The sequence below is a fragment of the Galeopterus variegatus genome, unplaced genomic scaffold (genome assembly GCF_000696425.1).
Source record: "Galeopterus variegatus unplaced genomic scaffold, G_variegatus-3.0.2 Scaffold116, whole genome shotgun sequence".
Lineage (NCBI taxonomy): Eukaryota > Metazoa > Chordata > Mammalia > Dermoptera > Cynocephalidae > Galeopterus > Galeopterus variegatus.
Window position 1 is genome coordinate 215025 of NW_007726227.1, and position 16544 is coordinate 231568.

The 16544-nt window shown below is 48.2% G+C and overlaps 1 protein-coding gene across 1 annotated transcript in view; it reads right to left on the reverse strand.

Moving 5' to 3' along the window:
- SLC24A3 (solute carrier family 24 (sodium/potassium/calcium exchanger), member 3) overlaps positions 1-16544 on the reverse strand; it is a 406199-nt gene that overhangs the window by 185614 nt on the left and 204041 nt on the right. The window contains exon 2 of the mRNA XM_008587241.1: positions 4709-4785. Coding sequence (XP_008585463.1) covers positions 4709-4785 — 77 coding nt within the window. The remainder of the gene's footprint in view (positions 1-4708; positions 4786-16544) is intronic.

Below are 16544 nucleotides of genomic sequence, written 5' to 3' on the forward strand. Positions count from 1 at the left end.
AGGAACAGAAACCAGATGGAGCCTTGGTGAGATGTTGCACCTGGCTCTTTGCATGGAGCTCGGGTGGCTCATGTCCCCCCGCCCCTCACCCCCTAAATTTCATTTCCCAAGTTCCATTCCTTCAACCCCCTCTTTAAAAGCCCCTTAGTCGGTCTGTGTCTTTGAGGTGGCTTTGGTCTGGCCATTCTCCTTCAGGTTTACTGGAGAGACGGGTTAGCCCGACATCTCTCCTCAAGTCACAGGTATTCCCAAATAAAAACTGAAACTGACTTCCTTTTTCATCAACATTTGACTTTTGAGTAGTTTGTTTTTGTCTGGGGGCAGGCAGCTGGACCTGTGCCAGGTAACAATACTTTATACCACCTTACACACAAACATATAGAAATATCTGCCTGCTGGAATAGAGGAATTACATTAAAAATTGGAAAAGGAGGCTCAAAGCTTCTTCAAAGGGAGAATACTTTGGAAAGCTGAGAGCGTACACAGAAGGTATTTATTCCTGCTGTGGAGTTTGATCTATTAAGGATAGATGGCTGCCCACACTCGCTTAGAGAAAGAATTTCAAATATTGATTATTTAAGGCTTATTTTACTGGAAGATAAAATGTATAGGTTGGCTTATAATCTCAAAGATTCAGCTATTTATATCATGCATAGAAAATTTCACCAGATATTTATAAATCACAGACAAACCATGGTTCTAGAAAATTATTCACAGGCTGCTTCTTCTATTTGGGGCAAGCTCAATGAGTTTATAGGGTGCAAATTTCCTCACAGGCAGGAAATACTGCTTTTAGTGTTTCAATGTTATAACAGACTGGATATAAAGCAAGTTCTAAGGCAAGTGCATTTTCTTGGGGATAGCTTTTGTTGGAAAAGTTGTAAAGATCATGGATTTCTCCACTAGTAAGAAAGAACAATCAGAGGGAATAGAAGTGATATTGCACTTTTTAAGTGCAATATCAGGGCTTACGGTTTCTGAAATCCACAAAAACATTTCCAAGGGAAAATTAAAGCTACAGCATTCGGAAAGTATAACCAGAAATGGCTGTTTGAGTTGCATAAAGCACACATCAAAGAGGGAAGTATTTACATGAAAGAAAAAAAAGAGAAGTAAGCTTTGACATTTAAGATTTAAAAGATTGTGTCAAGGGGTCCTCAGGACCATCTGTGTCCCCAGACCTACACCCAGTTGAGGTCGAAGGTTGCAGGCCTTACATGAAAAGCAAACTCATGGGGCACAAATGGAACAGGGCAGTTTGAGTTTAGGTAAATGCTTAGTTTGGTCAGGTTTCAGAGTACAATTCAGAAGAAATGGGCACTCTAGATGAGATCTGTGATTAGGACCATGAAAGGACGCCCCATGGCCCTATATCTGGAGCAGCCTGTGGTGACAGGACACCCCTTCTAGGACCCTCTGGCAGGTCATCCTTCTCCTGCTTAAATGAGGCAGACCCAGCTCTTCAGGGGCCTAGAGATGGCTGCATGATATTCTGTGCCCCCACGCTTACTTCTGGGTGACCCTCACCAGGCCTCGGGTATTCCTCAGGGTACCTGGGACTTTGGGATCTGCTGCCCAAATGGCCCTGAGCCTTTTTCTGTGGCCTGCCTGGGCCCTTCTCAACTGACTGGAAGGGAGATGACTCTGGGTCACCTCTGGCCATGCCTGCCCTTACACAGCCCTAAACCTCAGCAGGAAGGGCTGCCTGAGGGCTGGCGAGATCAGGGATCTGCTTTTTACCACGTCCAATGTGGCAGCTAAGTCACCTCGTGGTGCCTCCCTCTTGGGGTTCCACCCAGCTCCCCACCCTCATGCTCTCTCATGCTCCACTGTCATGTCCTTGGATTCTGCTCCCTCCAGACTCTCTGAACTCTCACATCTCCATGTCTTTGACCATGGGCTTTCCTGTTCCTGCCCATTATCCCTTTACTCCATTCTCCTTTGGAAACTGCTGACCCAGTCTTCAAGACCAGCACAGCCTCACTCTCCCACCACAGGACAGTGCTTCTCTGAGCCCCCGCAACATGCAGCCCAGCCATGGGCAGCATTTAGTGCACAGCAGGTGCTGACCAGAAGCAGCCTCCTCACGAGATGGTAGGTGCCTTCAGAGCGAGTAGAAGGGCCCAGCCCAGCACTACCAGACTGCAGGGGCTCAGGAAATGCCTCCTAGTGCAGAAAGTCTGTATTTAGCTTCTTGCAGCTTTGACGCATGCATTCATCTGTTTCCCACTGGCCACTAAAATGCCAAATGTTTGCCCTTGCAGCAGTTCTTACATCCAGCGACGCTCGCTTAACAATTCCTGAGCTTCCTACACATGCTGGGTGGTGTGGTAGCTGAAGGGGATGAAAATCACCGTTCACTCCTGTGCAACTTCTGTTGTTCTATGCACCGGCTTATGTCCTGGTGGGGGAGCTTATATTCTGGTGGGCAGGATAAAGTAGAATTTGGGGATGGCACCAGCAGGCCCACCCCAACATTTGTCTCTGTCGTGTAGAGGAGGGGCCCTGCTCTGTCCACCTGGCTCCACCCTGGACCACACGCATGTATGTGGATGTCCCAGGCAGCAGGTGAAGCTTGCTCCTCCTAGGTCTCTTACTTCCAAGAGGTAGACACAGAGAGGAGGTCTGCACAGGCCTTGGCAACAGGCTCGGGGCTATTCGGACAGAGAATTCTGGGGTTCTGTGTGCCTGGAGCATGGTCTTGGAGGAGTGGGCACTGACATCAGCCCCCGAGGATTCCAAAGTTCAGAGCCCGGGGCGGGGTGAACAGTGGCATTAGATACCAGCACCTACAAACTGCTAAGCTCCAGGCTTGTGCACACTCTTTTAAGGAAGTGTCTAAGGGTGACATTGTCCATTTCTGTCCACTATGCTTCATGCCAGCCTGGAAAGGCACCAGCATAGACAGCAGAGGCTTCACCAGGTATCCTGGGCACACGAACAGCAAGGGAAACTACTCCCCTCTGCCTTCAGCTGGCGAGTCAGTGCGTCTGAGAGGGGAGGGGAGGTGGAGAAAGGGCCCTACCAGCTGCAGGTGATGACGCAGCTTCAGGAGGATGGAAGCCTGTGCTATTTGAGCCAAGCCAAGAGTGGAAATCTCATGTCAGATATGGAGCTGTCAGGGTGCTAACGGCCACCAGGGGATTCTGCATCTGACTCAGCATCTGGCTTTCCTCAGCCTTGAGACAGCAGACTCCTTGGTGCCAAGGGTGCCATCCGTATTAATTGCTCAGTGTTTGACTCTCCTGAAGGGCAGGGAGGGCTGGAAGGGTTGCTAAGATTCTTCTTATGTGTTTGGTATTTTTACAGAATGTCTTTGCCAAAAAGGGACTTCTCATGCCTCCCCCCACCCCCAGGGAGTTGAAGAGCTGATTGCTTTCTCCCAGGTAGGGAGTCAAGCTCAGGGTGGCCTAGGGGCTGGTGACCACAATCCAGTACAGTGGAAATGACACCGTGTGACTTCCAAGGCCACGTCATGAAAGGCCATATGGTTTCCTCCTCATTTGCCGTAAACCTCCCTCTCTGAGCCCTGAGATGCCATGTGGAAGAACGACTAACCAAGACTAGCGTGCTGGCGAGTCCACATGCTGGCACTCTCGTCAAGGGTCCCAGCTTCAGCCATGCTAGCTCAGGCCCCAGACAAGGGAGTGGAGAAGTCCTCTTGCAAAGGGGTCCTCCAGCACCATGGAGCCAGCCCCAGGCATCTGCATCACCAGCAGACACCCCAGTTGTCCCATCTGAGGCCCCATTCCGTGCAGCAGCATTGCCACCGTGCCCTTTCCGAATGGTTGACACACAGAACCCACAGGTAACATAAAATGGTGATTGGATATGCCATGAAATTTGGGGAGTCTGTTTCAAAGCAATAAATAACCAGAATGTAATTAAAAGAATTCTAAGGGAGAGCGAATGCCACAGAGATGGGAAAGCAGTGATGCGCTGAGTCCAGAACGTGGCCTGGAATTTTTTGGTTCTGCAGCCACTCCTTAGATGTATCTTCACACACACACGCCCTCCCCAAACTCTGCAAAAGGGGACAAGGTGAATGGAAGACCTTAGACCCACTGAGTCTGCAGAGGAAGAGGCTAGGACAGTGGTGGGCGTTAGGAAGCGAGAAGGGAAGGGAACAAGTGCTTACTGATCACCTACTATGTGCCAGACACTATGTGCCGGTTGTCATTACAGTTAATCCACTAATCTATCAGATACTTTGTCTTTACCATGTGCCAAGAATGGGTCCGGGAACAAAGTCCCTATTGTCAGGGACTTACTTCTGAGCGAGGTGGACAGGCAATAAGCAAATGACTGTATAATGTCAGGCTGTATGGAGAAAAATCAAGCAGGGTGAGGGGAAATACCGTGGCATTTTAGAGAGGCTGGTTAGGAAAGCGGCTCCCCTAGAAGGTGGTGTCTGAGCAGAGAGTAAGGTTGAATAATGCAGGGCAAGTCTGCGTGGCTTCAGAGCCCACACCATGTGCACTCATGTGACAGAAAGAATCCACGCACATGTCTTCTAGCTTATGAACCTGTGGCCTTTAAAACATGGCCCATTTGGAGGTCTCCTCCTCCAGGGCTCAGAGGGCCCCTGCGAGGCATGTGAACAGGAGGGAAGGGGAGACCCCTCTGTGGTCCTACCCACCACTGCCCACCCACCCCCGCCGGGCCTGCTCTCGGCCTCCTCCGGCAGAGCCCCGGGAGGAGTACTTACACAGAGCACGTGGAGGACCACCGCTCCTTGTCGTCTGTCCTCGTTGGTGAAGATGTCATTGGGGAATTCGTGCAAGGCTAAAGAACAGAGAGAGAAACCAGCTCAGTACAGATGACAACATTTTCAGTGCTGTAGGTCTGGGACAGCGTCACCAGCCCTGGTTTTAATACGTGGTTTGTAAACTTGGATGACAAAAAAAGCTATGTCTTTAGGTTCACAAAACTCCAACTGGAACTTAGTGTTTCCTGCAGATAAGGAGGTGGGTGACAAACCACAGTTGTGTTAGCACACCTGGCACTCAGTGCCCAGCAGAAATGTTTGCACTACTTTACACTATCATGCTCAGGTGGCTGTCATGCATCACTTCAACGTTACAGTGGTTTTTCAGGTCACCACTTGTGACTTAGCATGTTAATGAGGAAGCACGTGAACTACCATCTGCAAATTTGTTTTCTAATATTTTGACAACTTCATTTCAACAAGGTCAGTCTCCACTTGTAACCTGTGTACCTTGTGGCATGCAGTGAATGTGTCCTTCTGAGCAGGGTCTGTAGGGGTCACTGCGTTGCCAAAGGCGTCCACAGACGGGTCTAAGAGCCCTGCTCTGAGCTGTCCTTCCTCTTCTCTGCTCCCTTCCCACCTCGCCTGCCCCGGCCGGGCCTGGGCCCTGAGCCCACTCCCTGCCTGCTCTATCCCTCTACTCCCCTTCCCACCCTCACCCACGTTTGTGCTGGGCTGGAATATCATCTGCAAGGCTGGCCATACCCTTCCCCGCTCCCAAACCTCCTGTGCTGGGAGGCGAAAGCCCAGGTCTGTGAGCCGGGGTCCCACGCAGGTCCTGGCTCTAACCCACAGGCCTTTCTGCCCTCTCTTTTCTGGGCTCAGCACGTGTCCATTGGCTCAGACAGTCGCTCACTGGGCAGCTGGGGTGGGCCAGGTGCTGTGCTGGCGGCTGGCTGGAAGTTCACAGTGATCATGCTCCACGTTCCCACCAGATGGGAACCTGAGCCTTGCATTCTCTTTCTTTTTCTATCTTTGTTTCTTTATCTGTCTGGCTGTACCATCAGCCAGGAGAGTCCCTCGCTCCCCTCTCCCAACGACGGCCACCCCCCCGACGCATCCTCTTGGGTGGGCACGTACAGCCCTAGACCTTCCAGCATCTAGACACCGCCCCCTTGTTTCCCAGCCCTGTCCAGACCTTGCATCCCAATATTTGGTTCTGAAAATATGTCAACTCTGTGCACACCTTTGCAGCTCCTCCTCTCTGAGGCTCCCTTTGTTTTGTATAAATTCCAGATGCCCTTGGGAAGCAGGGTGTGGGCTGGGCTGGCTGGCCATGGGCCGAGATGGGTTGAGATGGAGGCTCTGGCAGGGGCAGGAGGGTGACTTACACAATGATGACAAGAATACACATTACGGTGGACCTGCTCCCAGTGGGCACTGTGCCAGGCATTTTGCCCCCAGTGTCCCTTTTCACCTCACTATAAGCTGTTATTCCCATTTTGTAGATGAGGAAGCCAAGGGACTGAAAGGTTAGGTGAGACACTCAGGGATCCACAGCCAGAAAGCTGCAGAGCAGGGCCACACACCCAACACGTCCAGTGGGGATGCCCCTGGTGGGTGACATCCCGCCCCTGGCATCTATCTGCAGTCTGCCTCTGCCCTGTGACCTCTTTCTTCTCAAGACTTCCTCTAAAAGGAGAATCCAATCTGATTTAAATTCCTCTGCCATATCACCAGAGGGAAACAGCCTTACTGTTTCTCTTTGCATGTCTCAGTGTAGCTGCCACAGGGTTTTTTAGCACTGGCCAGTCCCAGGGTTTAAATGTCCTGTCTCCTATTGTCCTCACACCCCAAGAGCTGGAGACAGGACACAGGCTGCCACAATAATTTCTCCATCACAACAGCCAGTGGTCTCCCTGGGGTGGCGCCAACCAGAGGAATTGCTTATCTGAGGTCTCCAATCACCTGTGAGGAGCAGAGATGGGGGATGACGGACGCTTTCTCACAAAGGAATGGTAGCTAGCTGTTTCCTTCTCCCTGCCCCGAAGGCTCCCTGCGTAAGGAGGAACTGGCTGTAAGTAACAACACGCTCAGGGCGGTGCAAGACAGGAGCGAAGGCCACGCTGTGAGCAGCGGCGTGAAGGGAGGCAGAGGGCGTGAGTGTTGTCTGCAGTGTGTCCACACTGGAGCCAGCTCCGTCCTCCACCTCCTTGCTGCTCCATCCACACAGTGACTGATGACCAAGGAGTGTGACTGCTTGGCCAAGGGTGCCATGCCAGTGAGTGAGAAATTGGGTTTTGAATCCAAGCAGCAGGATGACTGCAATGAAAGTGACCACATGGATCGCTCTGGGCTTTGCTTTCTGGTGGGAGGGTTGAGTGAGGGGTCTCCAGGCCCAGCCAACACTGTGGAACTGACGGGGACCCCTGGGGAGACCATGATGGAGGCTGCCCCCTGGATGGGGGTAGGAACCAAAGTCCACCGAGGAGCTGCCCCAAGTCTTGGCCGAGCAGGAGGGAGCTGACAAGGGACCACAGAAACTTGCTCGGGGTTCTCCTTCCTTTGAGGTGGAGGGAACCTCCTCTCTCTGTCTTCCAGGAGTGAGGGTCTTGGCAGTGACCCGATCTTGGTCTGCCCTCCAGAGCCCCTGGTCCATCACCAGGAGGGTGCTCTGGCCCTTGGTCAAAGGTTCCTCCCCCATCAGAAGGCACAACTGGCCATGAGAACATGTGTGAACATCCTCCCCAGGGCGATGCCAGCTACCGTCCCAGCGCAGCCAGTGCAGAACTGGGGGCTTCCTCCCTGGAGCGACAGTGCTTGGCCAATGGCTGAGATGAAGGGTGGGTGTGTGTGGGAGGTGTGACAGGGGCGGGGAAGGCAGAGATCAGTCAAATGCTTTCAAATCAATTTCCTTCAAGAGCAACTAAAAATTTCCTTATTTGGTGGTTAATAGCCATGTGGAAAGAATGACCAGGTCAAATATTTCCCTAGGAATCTTCATCTGACATTGATCCACTCTGACTACTTTTTCATTATAGCTCCATGCTAAAAACGCATATCAGACTGACAATGAAATTATATTCAAAGGGCTCAGGTACCACTTGCAAAGAATACTACATATATTTTATTTTTCCTTTTATATATGCAGCATCTTTTGGGGAAAAAAAGTCACAAGAAGAGATTTTATCTAAATTTTGAGCCGGGGGCCCTCCTGCCTTACAGGACAGGAGTCTTCCTTCATAGGTCCCAAATGCCTGTGCCTTAGGTTGGGTCCCTCAAGAGCAGACATTGAGACAAGGGTTAGAACACCAGCAGTTTATTTGGTAGGTGACCCCAGAAAGCATCACAAGGGAGTGGAGAGGTGGGGCAGCGAAAGCAGGGGGATGACAGGGTGGGCTCAAGCTTGCAGGGAGATAGTGTGAAATGTTCCCAGAGTTGTCTACCATGAGGCCAGAAGCTGAGCAATTTGCCCACAGATGCCCATCCATCCCAAAGCCACTGACACATCAACACATCTGCTCAGCCCTGCACTGGCCAAAACAAGAATGTTCCTGGGGCCAGAGAAGGCCCTTGACAGAGTTGCAGGTGGTACATCAAGACACCATCACATGCCTGGGTGTGGTGATGCGCAGTGTCTGCGACAGCCTGCTACAAAAGAATGCCACAAGGGGCTTAAGTGATGGACATTCACATCTCACTACTCTGGAGGTTGGAAATGTGAGGTCAGGGCACCAGCATGGTCAAGTTCTGGGGAGGGCTCTCTTTCTGGCTTGCAGCCAGCTCCCTTCTTACTGTATCTTCACATGGTGAAGGGAGAGAGAGCTCTGGTCTCTTTTTCATCTTATAAGGGCACTAATCCCACCATGGGAGACCCTCCCTCATGATGTTATCTAATCCTAATCACCTCCCCAAGGCCTCCAACCTCCAAATACCATCACAATGCGGATTAGGGCTTCAAGATATGAATTCTGGGGAGACACAAACATTCAGTTCCTAGAATCTCCCGAGCCCACTTTGGGTAAGAACTGGAAAAGAGGAGACATGGTATCTTTACCTACAGGAATGGAGAGCCTACAACTTATATATGCATAATTGGCTTCAACACACAGCAGCGGGGCGGGAGGTGGAGGTGGCAGAAAGAAGGTCCTGTGCCCCGGTTTAAAGTTGGGATAAAGTGTTGTTGAGACTTGCACTCTGAATCCCGCATGGTAGGGCCCAAATGTTAAGACTTCCACCATAGTTAGCTAGATTGTAATGTGTTCTTATATTAAGCATAATAGGAGTTTGACCATGTTAGAAGCTTCTTTGATTCATTTGTAAAGGACATTGCCGGTGACCCCGGCAGCACAGAAGGTGAGTCACGAAGAGTCCTACCACCAGAGAGCCACTGGGGCACAGCTTTGTTTGGAGGCAGCCCCTAGCACTGGTCATGTATCTCAGTCAGCCCTACGTATGCACTACGTACACATCCTGCCAGCATGCACACTGTCATTTCACTAAGTGTTGCCTCGTCATGGTTCTAAAACCGTTTGCTATGCTAGTGTTTAATCTTCCTAAGGAAGGGATGAGCCCAGGGTCCAGGAAAGTGTCCTCTGTTGGGAATCTGGAGATGTGGGGCTCAATCCCAGCACTCCCATGGTCTGGCCTTTGGCAGTGTCACTTCATCTCTCCAGCCCACAATTTGCCTGCTGACCACCTGAAAAATGGTCCCTAAGGTTCCCCTTCACTGCTCTCTGTAGTCCAAGCACATGTATGATGCAGTGCACACAGCAGATGCCTAATAAGTGTCAGGGGAATGAAGAACTCTGGAGAGAGCAGACCCTGGCCATGGACCAGGGATGGAGTGAGCTGGCTTTGCCCAGCTGGCCCCACGGCTCGGGAAGAGCTGCCAGCAGCACTCGAGCTTGCTTCAGGAGACCGCACAAGCTCTCCACTGGCACCCTGCACATGTGTGTGGGAGACGGTGTCTTCAGAATAGCCATGCTCTGCATGAAAAGAGTATGTGGAGACAGCATGGCACACTGGACTGGAAGACTCTCCCCAGCACTTCTTGGCCTCAGTTTCCTCATCAGGAAACCAAGGGGTTAGACAACGTGGGGCCTCTGTGCCTCCCGTGGAGCTGGCGGCCGGTGCTGATGCCCTCTGCTTGGCTTGGGTGCACTTTCTCATGCAAAATCCAAAATAACCTAGGCGATTTCTTAAGGCTTGAGCTAGGATGCCTGCTGTCTTTGGGAACTTAACATTTTCCTTGGGTGGTGGGTTAGATTTTTGCATAGGGGCCCACAGTGGGGTCCATCCCAGGTCCAGATCCCTTCTATACCACTCAGAGCCCCCTTTCCTTCATCTGCAGGTGGGTGTTGATGTGATCTTTGCAGGATGGCTGTGAGGAGTGCAGACAGTGTAAGTGAAATATCTTCCTCCATGCTTCCTAGGCTACCCATTGATATTCTTAATTATAGCAATAACCAGATCCTGGGCTGGCATGGGGCAGAGGGAACATTCCTCTCTGGTCTTGGTGTTTCAATCCACCTATTGCTAATCGCTGCCTGCCTTGCATTGGCCTGTTTCCCCAGGATGGTATTCAGTCCATGGGAGCTGCATGAACGTGTGTGCCCCAGGCATGTACTTCCTGTGTTCAGGCTGTTGGGACTCCATGACACCCCCGTGTGCTGGGAACAGCTGCATGATCAGGAACAACGGGACACCTCACCCAGCTGGGGGTTCCCCCAAATAACTTCAACATCTTCCAAATCTCTCTGCTCCTCTCTTTCTTCTCCCAAATTTCCCTTTCAGCACAACCTGTCAGCCCTGGGGCCAGTGAAAGCAAGCCATGTTTCCATGGAAACCAGAGACCTGACCAGAGTGGGTTCCCCTTTCCAAGGCAACAGCAATCAGCATCCTGGCTTCTCTCTCCTTCTCTCTCCTGGCTGCTTTCATGAGGCCTGAGGTGGTTGTTTGGAGGTGGGTGGTTTGTTTGGAAAAAAAAAAAAAGACAGAAAGCCAACAATACAGCAGGGACATTGTGCCATGTTTAGACATATTCATTGCATACTGATCAGATGCAGCAGGCTGGAATGAAGATCGACACAGTTAAAATGCCCAGGTCTGAGCAAAAGGAACCTGAGCGGCTACAGCCATCAGAACACCAGTGTCTCATCCCAGGGACCTTCTCATGACAAAACACCCAGCACAACTTGATTCACTGGCCTCTTGGGGACCTGAAATGGGGTCCTGAAACTGCCCAACTCCTCCCTGCAGTGATGGTGACTTCAAGCTGTTGTTTAAGATACTTTCATTTTTATGGGTGAAAAAAGATGAAAGTAAAACCCCAGTAAAACTTGCTGTTTTCTTTTCTTGGGGGGAGCATCGTGAAAACTCTCTTTTCAAGGTGCGGTACTCAGCCTCCCACAAGCCCTACCCCACTGTCTTCTGTGGCCCCCACTGTGCCATGAGAGCATCCAGCAAGGGATTTTCTTGTGGTCATTGCCTTTCTGTGTGGACACAGTGAAGACCCCGAGAGCTGCCTGAGGACAGGACCTGCCATTTCTCTCTCTACTGCAGCACCCACCAGATCAGGGTCCATGAAAGAGGACAATTAATGGCAAGTAAATGCAAGTGTGAATGAACACAGAGGGCCTTTCTCTCTGGAGGTGGGTTTTGTATAAACACGAGACAATTGGGCCGACCCCGTGGTGCACTCGGGAGAGTGCGGTGCTGGGAGCACAGTGGCACTCCTGCCGCGGGTTCGGATCCTATATAGGGATGGCCGGTGCACTCGCTGGCTGAGCGCGGTGTGGGCAACACCATGCCAAGGGTTGCGATCCCCTTACCGGTCACAAAAAAGACAAAAATAAATAAATAAATAAACACGAGACAATTATTAGCTGAGAAACGATATTGGGAGGGGCAGTTCAGTAAAACTTCCAATTCTGTGTCCTAACTCCAGTGGCCACGAAGGCTGTTCATAAGTATCCATTTTTTTCCTTGTTCCAGAAAGTTGGAAGAGGTACTTTTTCATCCTTTTCAGGGTTAGGTGGGACCACGCAGCTTGCTTTGGTGAATGAAATGTAAGTAAAGTGATGTGTGTTGTCTGTGGCTCTAAAAGCCAGCACCTGACTCGCCACCCTAAAGTGTGGGTAGCATTATGGAGCTACATTGCCCCTGAGAACAGGTTGAGAAACTCTTTGCTCCTTTTACATGACACTGAAGTTGATCCAACACCCATGAAAAGCTCCTTGGTTTCCACTTTAAGAGCTCTTTTTCTCATGTCCGCATTGGCAGGAGATTTTAAACAATCATCCCACAAGCTTTCTCCTGGAAAGGAACAGACATTCTTTGGACCTAGAGAAGCCCAATCATTAGTTACATAGACTTTTGGCCTGGCAGAGGACCGAAGTGTAATCTGATGAACTAGAAGAGTATCTCTTTATCAGTAATAAAAAGCCACGGCACCAGTGCTGCTCATGTCTCTGATCCAGCAGCTACTGTAGAAAAGACAGTGACCTCCTGAATAATGCAGTGTTGTCAGGCCACAGACACGGCAGCAGGAAAGAGGCCTATCTGCAGGGGCAAGAGCCTACAACTCACATGTGCTGCCCACGTGGGATTATCAAGGCTGTGTCAGTAATGAATTCTCCTTAAAGAAAATGGAATAGTTATGCTAGGTATCCCTATGGTATTCAGAGCATTATCCCCCTTCTTGTACTCTATTGTTCCTCAAAAGGTCCCTTGGTGCCAACATCAGAAACAGAATGTTTGGATGGATGACTTAGGGTCTGACCCAAGTGCTACACATCTCATTTCTTACGTCTGCTTATTGACCCAGAGAAATTCAGACCAACAAGCTGATGGACACAGAAACTCACTCACTAAAAAGTTCTTTAAGAGGACCCACGATGGTTAGAAGGAATGCCCACTCCTCCTCAGCACCCTTGGAAAAGATGAGGCTACGTGAAAAACTTTCTTAGGAAAAATGCACTTAAAATAGTTCTATGTGAATGTAGTAATTCCCTACAGGAATCTACATTGAAAGCTTTTACTGTGTAAGGTTTATAGAAGATGAAGGATGCATGCTAAATGACTAGAGACTTTAAAATCAGTGACTTTTTTTTTTTTTTTTTTTTTTTTTTTTTGACCGATAAGGGGATAGTAACCCTTGGCTTAGTGTCGCCCACACCGCACTCAGCCAGTGAGCGCACCGGCCATCCCTGTATAGGATCCGAACCCGCGGCGGGAGCGTCGCTGCGCTCCCAGCACCGCACTCTCCCGAGTGAGCCATGGAGTCGGCCCAAAATCAGTGACATTTTTTAAAGTTAACTGATCAAGTTTCAGAGCTAGAAGTAACCTTTAGTATTCTATTAGTCTGTAGCTAAGAAGATAATAACAGAGGGACTTGGTGAGAAGCACAAAATTTCTGCTTCCCCTTTTAAAACCTACTCTTTTTCTTTCCCCATGGTGTTATTTCTTGATTGTCAATTTCAGGAATAGAAAATAAGTCTCATCTTATGTGTTCACCAGTCGATTGGTAATGACTGTTAGGCAAGTCTTGGATGGGGCTGAGTGTGGCAGAGCGCCTCATCTGCTAACCATGCCTGCAGTGGTCATGGGAATGGGAGTGAGGGCGTGTGTGCTCCTTATGAAGCTTTGCTGACGAAGTCCAAAAATGAAACAATAACCAGCACTCCTTGGTCCATGTAAAAATGATTCCTGCAATCATATCCTTTGATCTGCACCTCTTTTATAAGATAATCCATTTAACAGGTAGAAAAAGATTAAAGATATTTCAACGCAATCCCCCAAAGATACCAAATACATTCACGCAGATGGATTTGGTTATTACTACCCATAAAAACTTGAAATTTAGTTTATGGTAAAAAGATAAATATTTAAGGAAACTCATAGCTAGTTGTAGGAAGATATATAAATAAACAGACACAATATTGGCTAATTCAGCTGGCAAAAGAAAAGCTGTGCTTATGCCTCAGTTTTCTATTTGGCAACCTCTGGCCTCCTCCTTGAGGGGAAAATGCAGAATGCTACCTGCAGGAAATCATGTGCCCTTTTATGTTACCACATAGATGTCTTTTAACCATTTACATATGGTTTTAGGTCAAAGCACTCAAGAATGCTAGTTACACCCAAAACCTTTTTAGATCTGAACTCAAGACTTTTTAAGTTAGATAACTAAGTTTGTGTGTCCAAAGTCTAGATTCCAAAGATCTTGGATCCATATCTTAGAAAACATGTCACTGAATATGAATGGAAATTAAGAGATGAGGGTATATATGAATCCAAACCAAAAAGTAGTTATTTTATTCATTTTTCTACATTTCCTTTGGCCATCACTGGGCTCTGGTGATGGCACATTATGGGTTTGAATGAAGCAGACTAAGTGTCTTTTGCTTTGACAATATGCTTTGGTCTCCAACTAGGCTTTAAGGGTATAGACCAAGAGTAGAAACTGATGGCAAGAGAGGATCTCAGGAAGGCTGTTGTGCTGTCTTGCAGTTAGAGAGCAGGACTGGTCACAGTTTGGAGCAGGAAGAGGATTAGAATCTATCTGATATGTTTCTAGTAATTTTTGATTGTATATTTGACTTTATAGATGATGCACTGAGGAGATTCTGGATTCCGTTGTCTTCCTCTGAAGAGTGTTGAATTTTGTTCCAGCAGAAAGTTCATTTACTGGAAAATAGTCTCTTCTGATGGTTTTAGGTTTTACGCTTTAGTTGATTACTGAAAGGTCATCTCTTGTTGGTGGTTTCAGGCTTTGTTCTAACAAAAGCCTGTTCTGATTGTGCTCTTAGCCCTGGGATGTGGTTCTTATAGGATTTCAATGGGAAGTCTGAGCTGTTTATCAAGCCCCTTTAACTTTGGGAACTTAAACTCCTATCCTTGTCTCCCCAGTGCTGGGCAGCTGCTGACATACCTTTCAGCCCTTCAGCTATTGTATTTCCCTGGGCTGCTTGGAGTCTTGCCCAAGCATGCAGAGTTCATGGGGCAGTCAACGATGTGAAGAAAATTTATATGCAGATTTCAGGGCTCCCCCTCTATGACTCCTTCTTTTCTAAGTTTTCTCCCAATTTTCAGTTGCTCTGGGAGCTCTGAAGTCTAATCTCTGATGCCTCAACCCAATATGATTGCTGCTTTCTGCCTGATCTCCATCCCAACACACTGCACACACTGGGGAGTTTCCAGAGGGAAGAATTGACTGGTGCAGCTCTCAACCAGAATGGTTTCCTTCTTTCAAGGTTCACATCCTCTCCAGTCTATGCTTGCTTTATTCACTTTCTTCCAGAATGTATTCTACATCATAACCTGCTGCAAAATATTTATAGCAAACCAAATTCACATTAAATATTCCAAAAACTTTCTATTAGCCACATTAAGCCCTCGATGGTATTAATGCAGCCTGGAGTAACTGTGTGGCCTAGTGGTAAATAACAGCATAGGGACAGTGAAGGTCGCTGGGATGCGCTGGCAAGACAGGATGGAAGGCCTGGGAGGTAACCTAATTTCATAGTAACTTATACAGATAAACAAAGGATTGGACAGAAAGAGCATCCAGAACAGCGGGAGATTAAAGGAAGAGATGCTGCCTCATTCCAAAGCTCTCAACTATAAATATTTCAAGGTCAAGTCATTGCAAACAAGCATCTGTGGTGGTTCTGATGTCTCTGACAGGTGATGCCCTAAGGCTCAGAGGCAAGAACGTGTGTTCAAAGGCCAAATGATATTGGAAACCAGCTACAGCCAAGGGATTGAAATCGTGTTCTACTTTCTTTCGGAATCTGGAGGATCTCTTCCATGTTTCCTGTAAGTGTCAGATTTTGATGTCCCACACAAAGTTGCCAAATTGAAATTCACAGCAATAGGTGTTTCATAAATGCTTTTCAAGTCTAGACAAATTTGTGAAGCTTTACAAAGAGGAAGGAAAGGTAGGCAGCAAAGAAAACTTTTGACCAAGTCCAGCCATTACGTAAAGTACATAAAAATACTAACACGTAATTTCTGTAAAAGGTAGAAAAGGAAAATGCTGACTAGTTCTTGAGTTGGTTGAGACAAAAATAATAAATACCACAGTTGTGTTCAAAGGAAGGAGGAAAAGCCAACACTAAGCAGGAGAGAAGGACCGCACACTGTTCCTGCAACAAAACTTGATCATATCCCCCATTGCAAATCAGTGACCTCTGGGTCCCCCTTGGAACTTAGGAGTTTGTGTCCTTGGCTACCTTGTGTCTTTCTATGTGCTTATATTTCATTGCAAGGTTGGCTGGAGTGGAAACAGATGAAAAGAAATCCTTAATCAACATAATTATGAGAAAAAATGCAGAGGCAGTGTCAGCAACATAAACTCTGTGATGTAATAAATAACCTTGGTCATGATGTCACAGAGGCCAGATGCAAATGTACATATTTACTGTCATGAATGAGGACAAATCTCAGGCCCACTTGAGTAAAAGTCCGGTCAGAGAAAATAAATACCTCCTTCTCCAGCCCCACCATCCAGGGACTGGTTTACCACGTCCTTGCAGAAGATGGACTGTGGCTCATCACCTAGCATGCTGTTCTGTTCAAGTTCAGGTAGTGGGTGGGGTAAATTCACTTAGCAGACTTTCAAAGGATGGAAAAGCATTTCATATCATTGCTTTCTTTGGTTTTTTTTTCTCATATACTGCATAACATTGAATTTCAGGGCATTTCATATAGACCTATGGAGAAAAACCTATTAAAATAATTCTTTTTAAAAAATGGCCCTTTCGATGTTTGAGATGATTTTTTTTTTTTAATTTTTATTTTGTCAATATACAATGTATATGATTATTATGGCCCA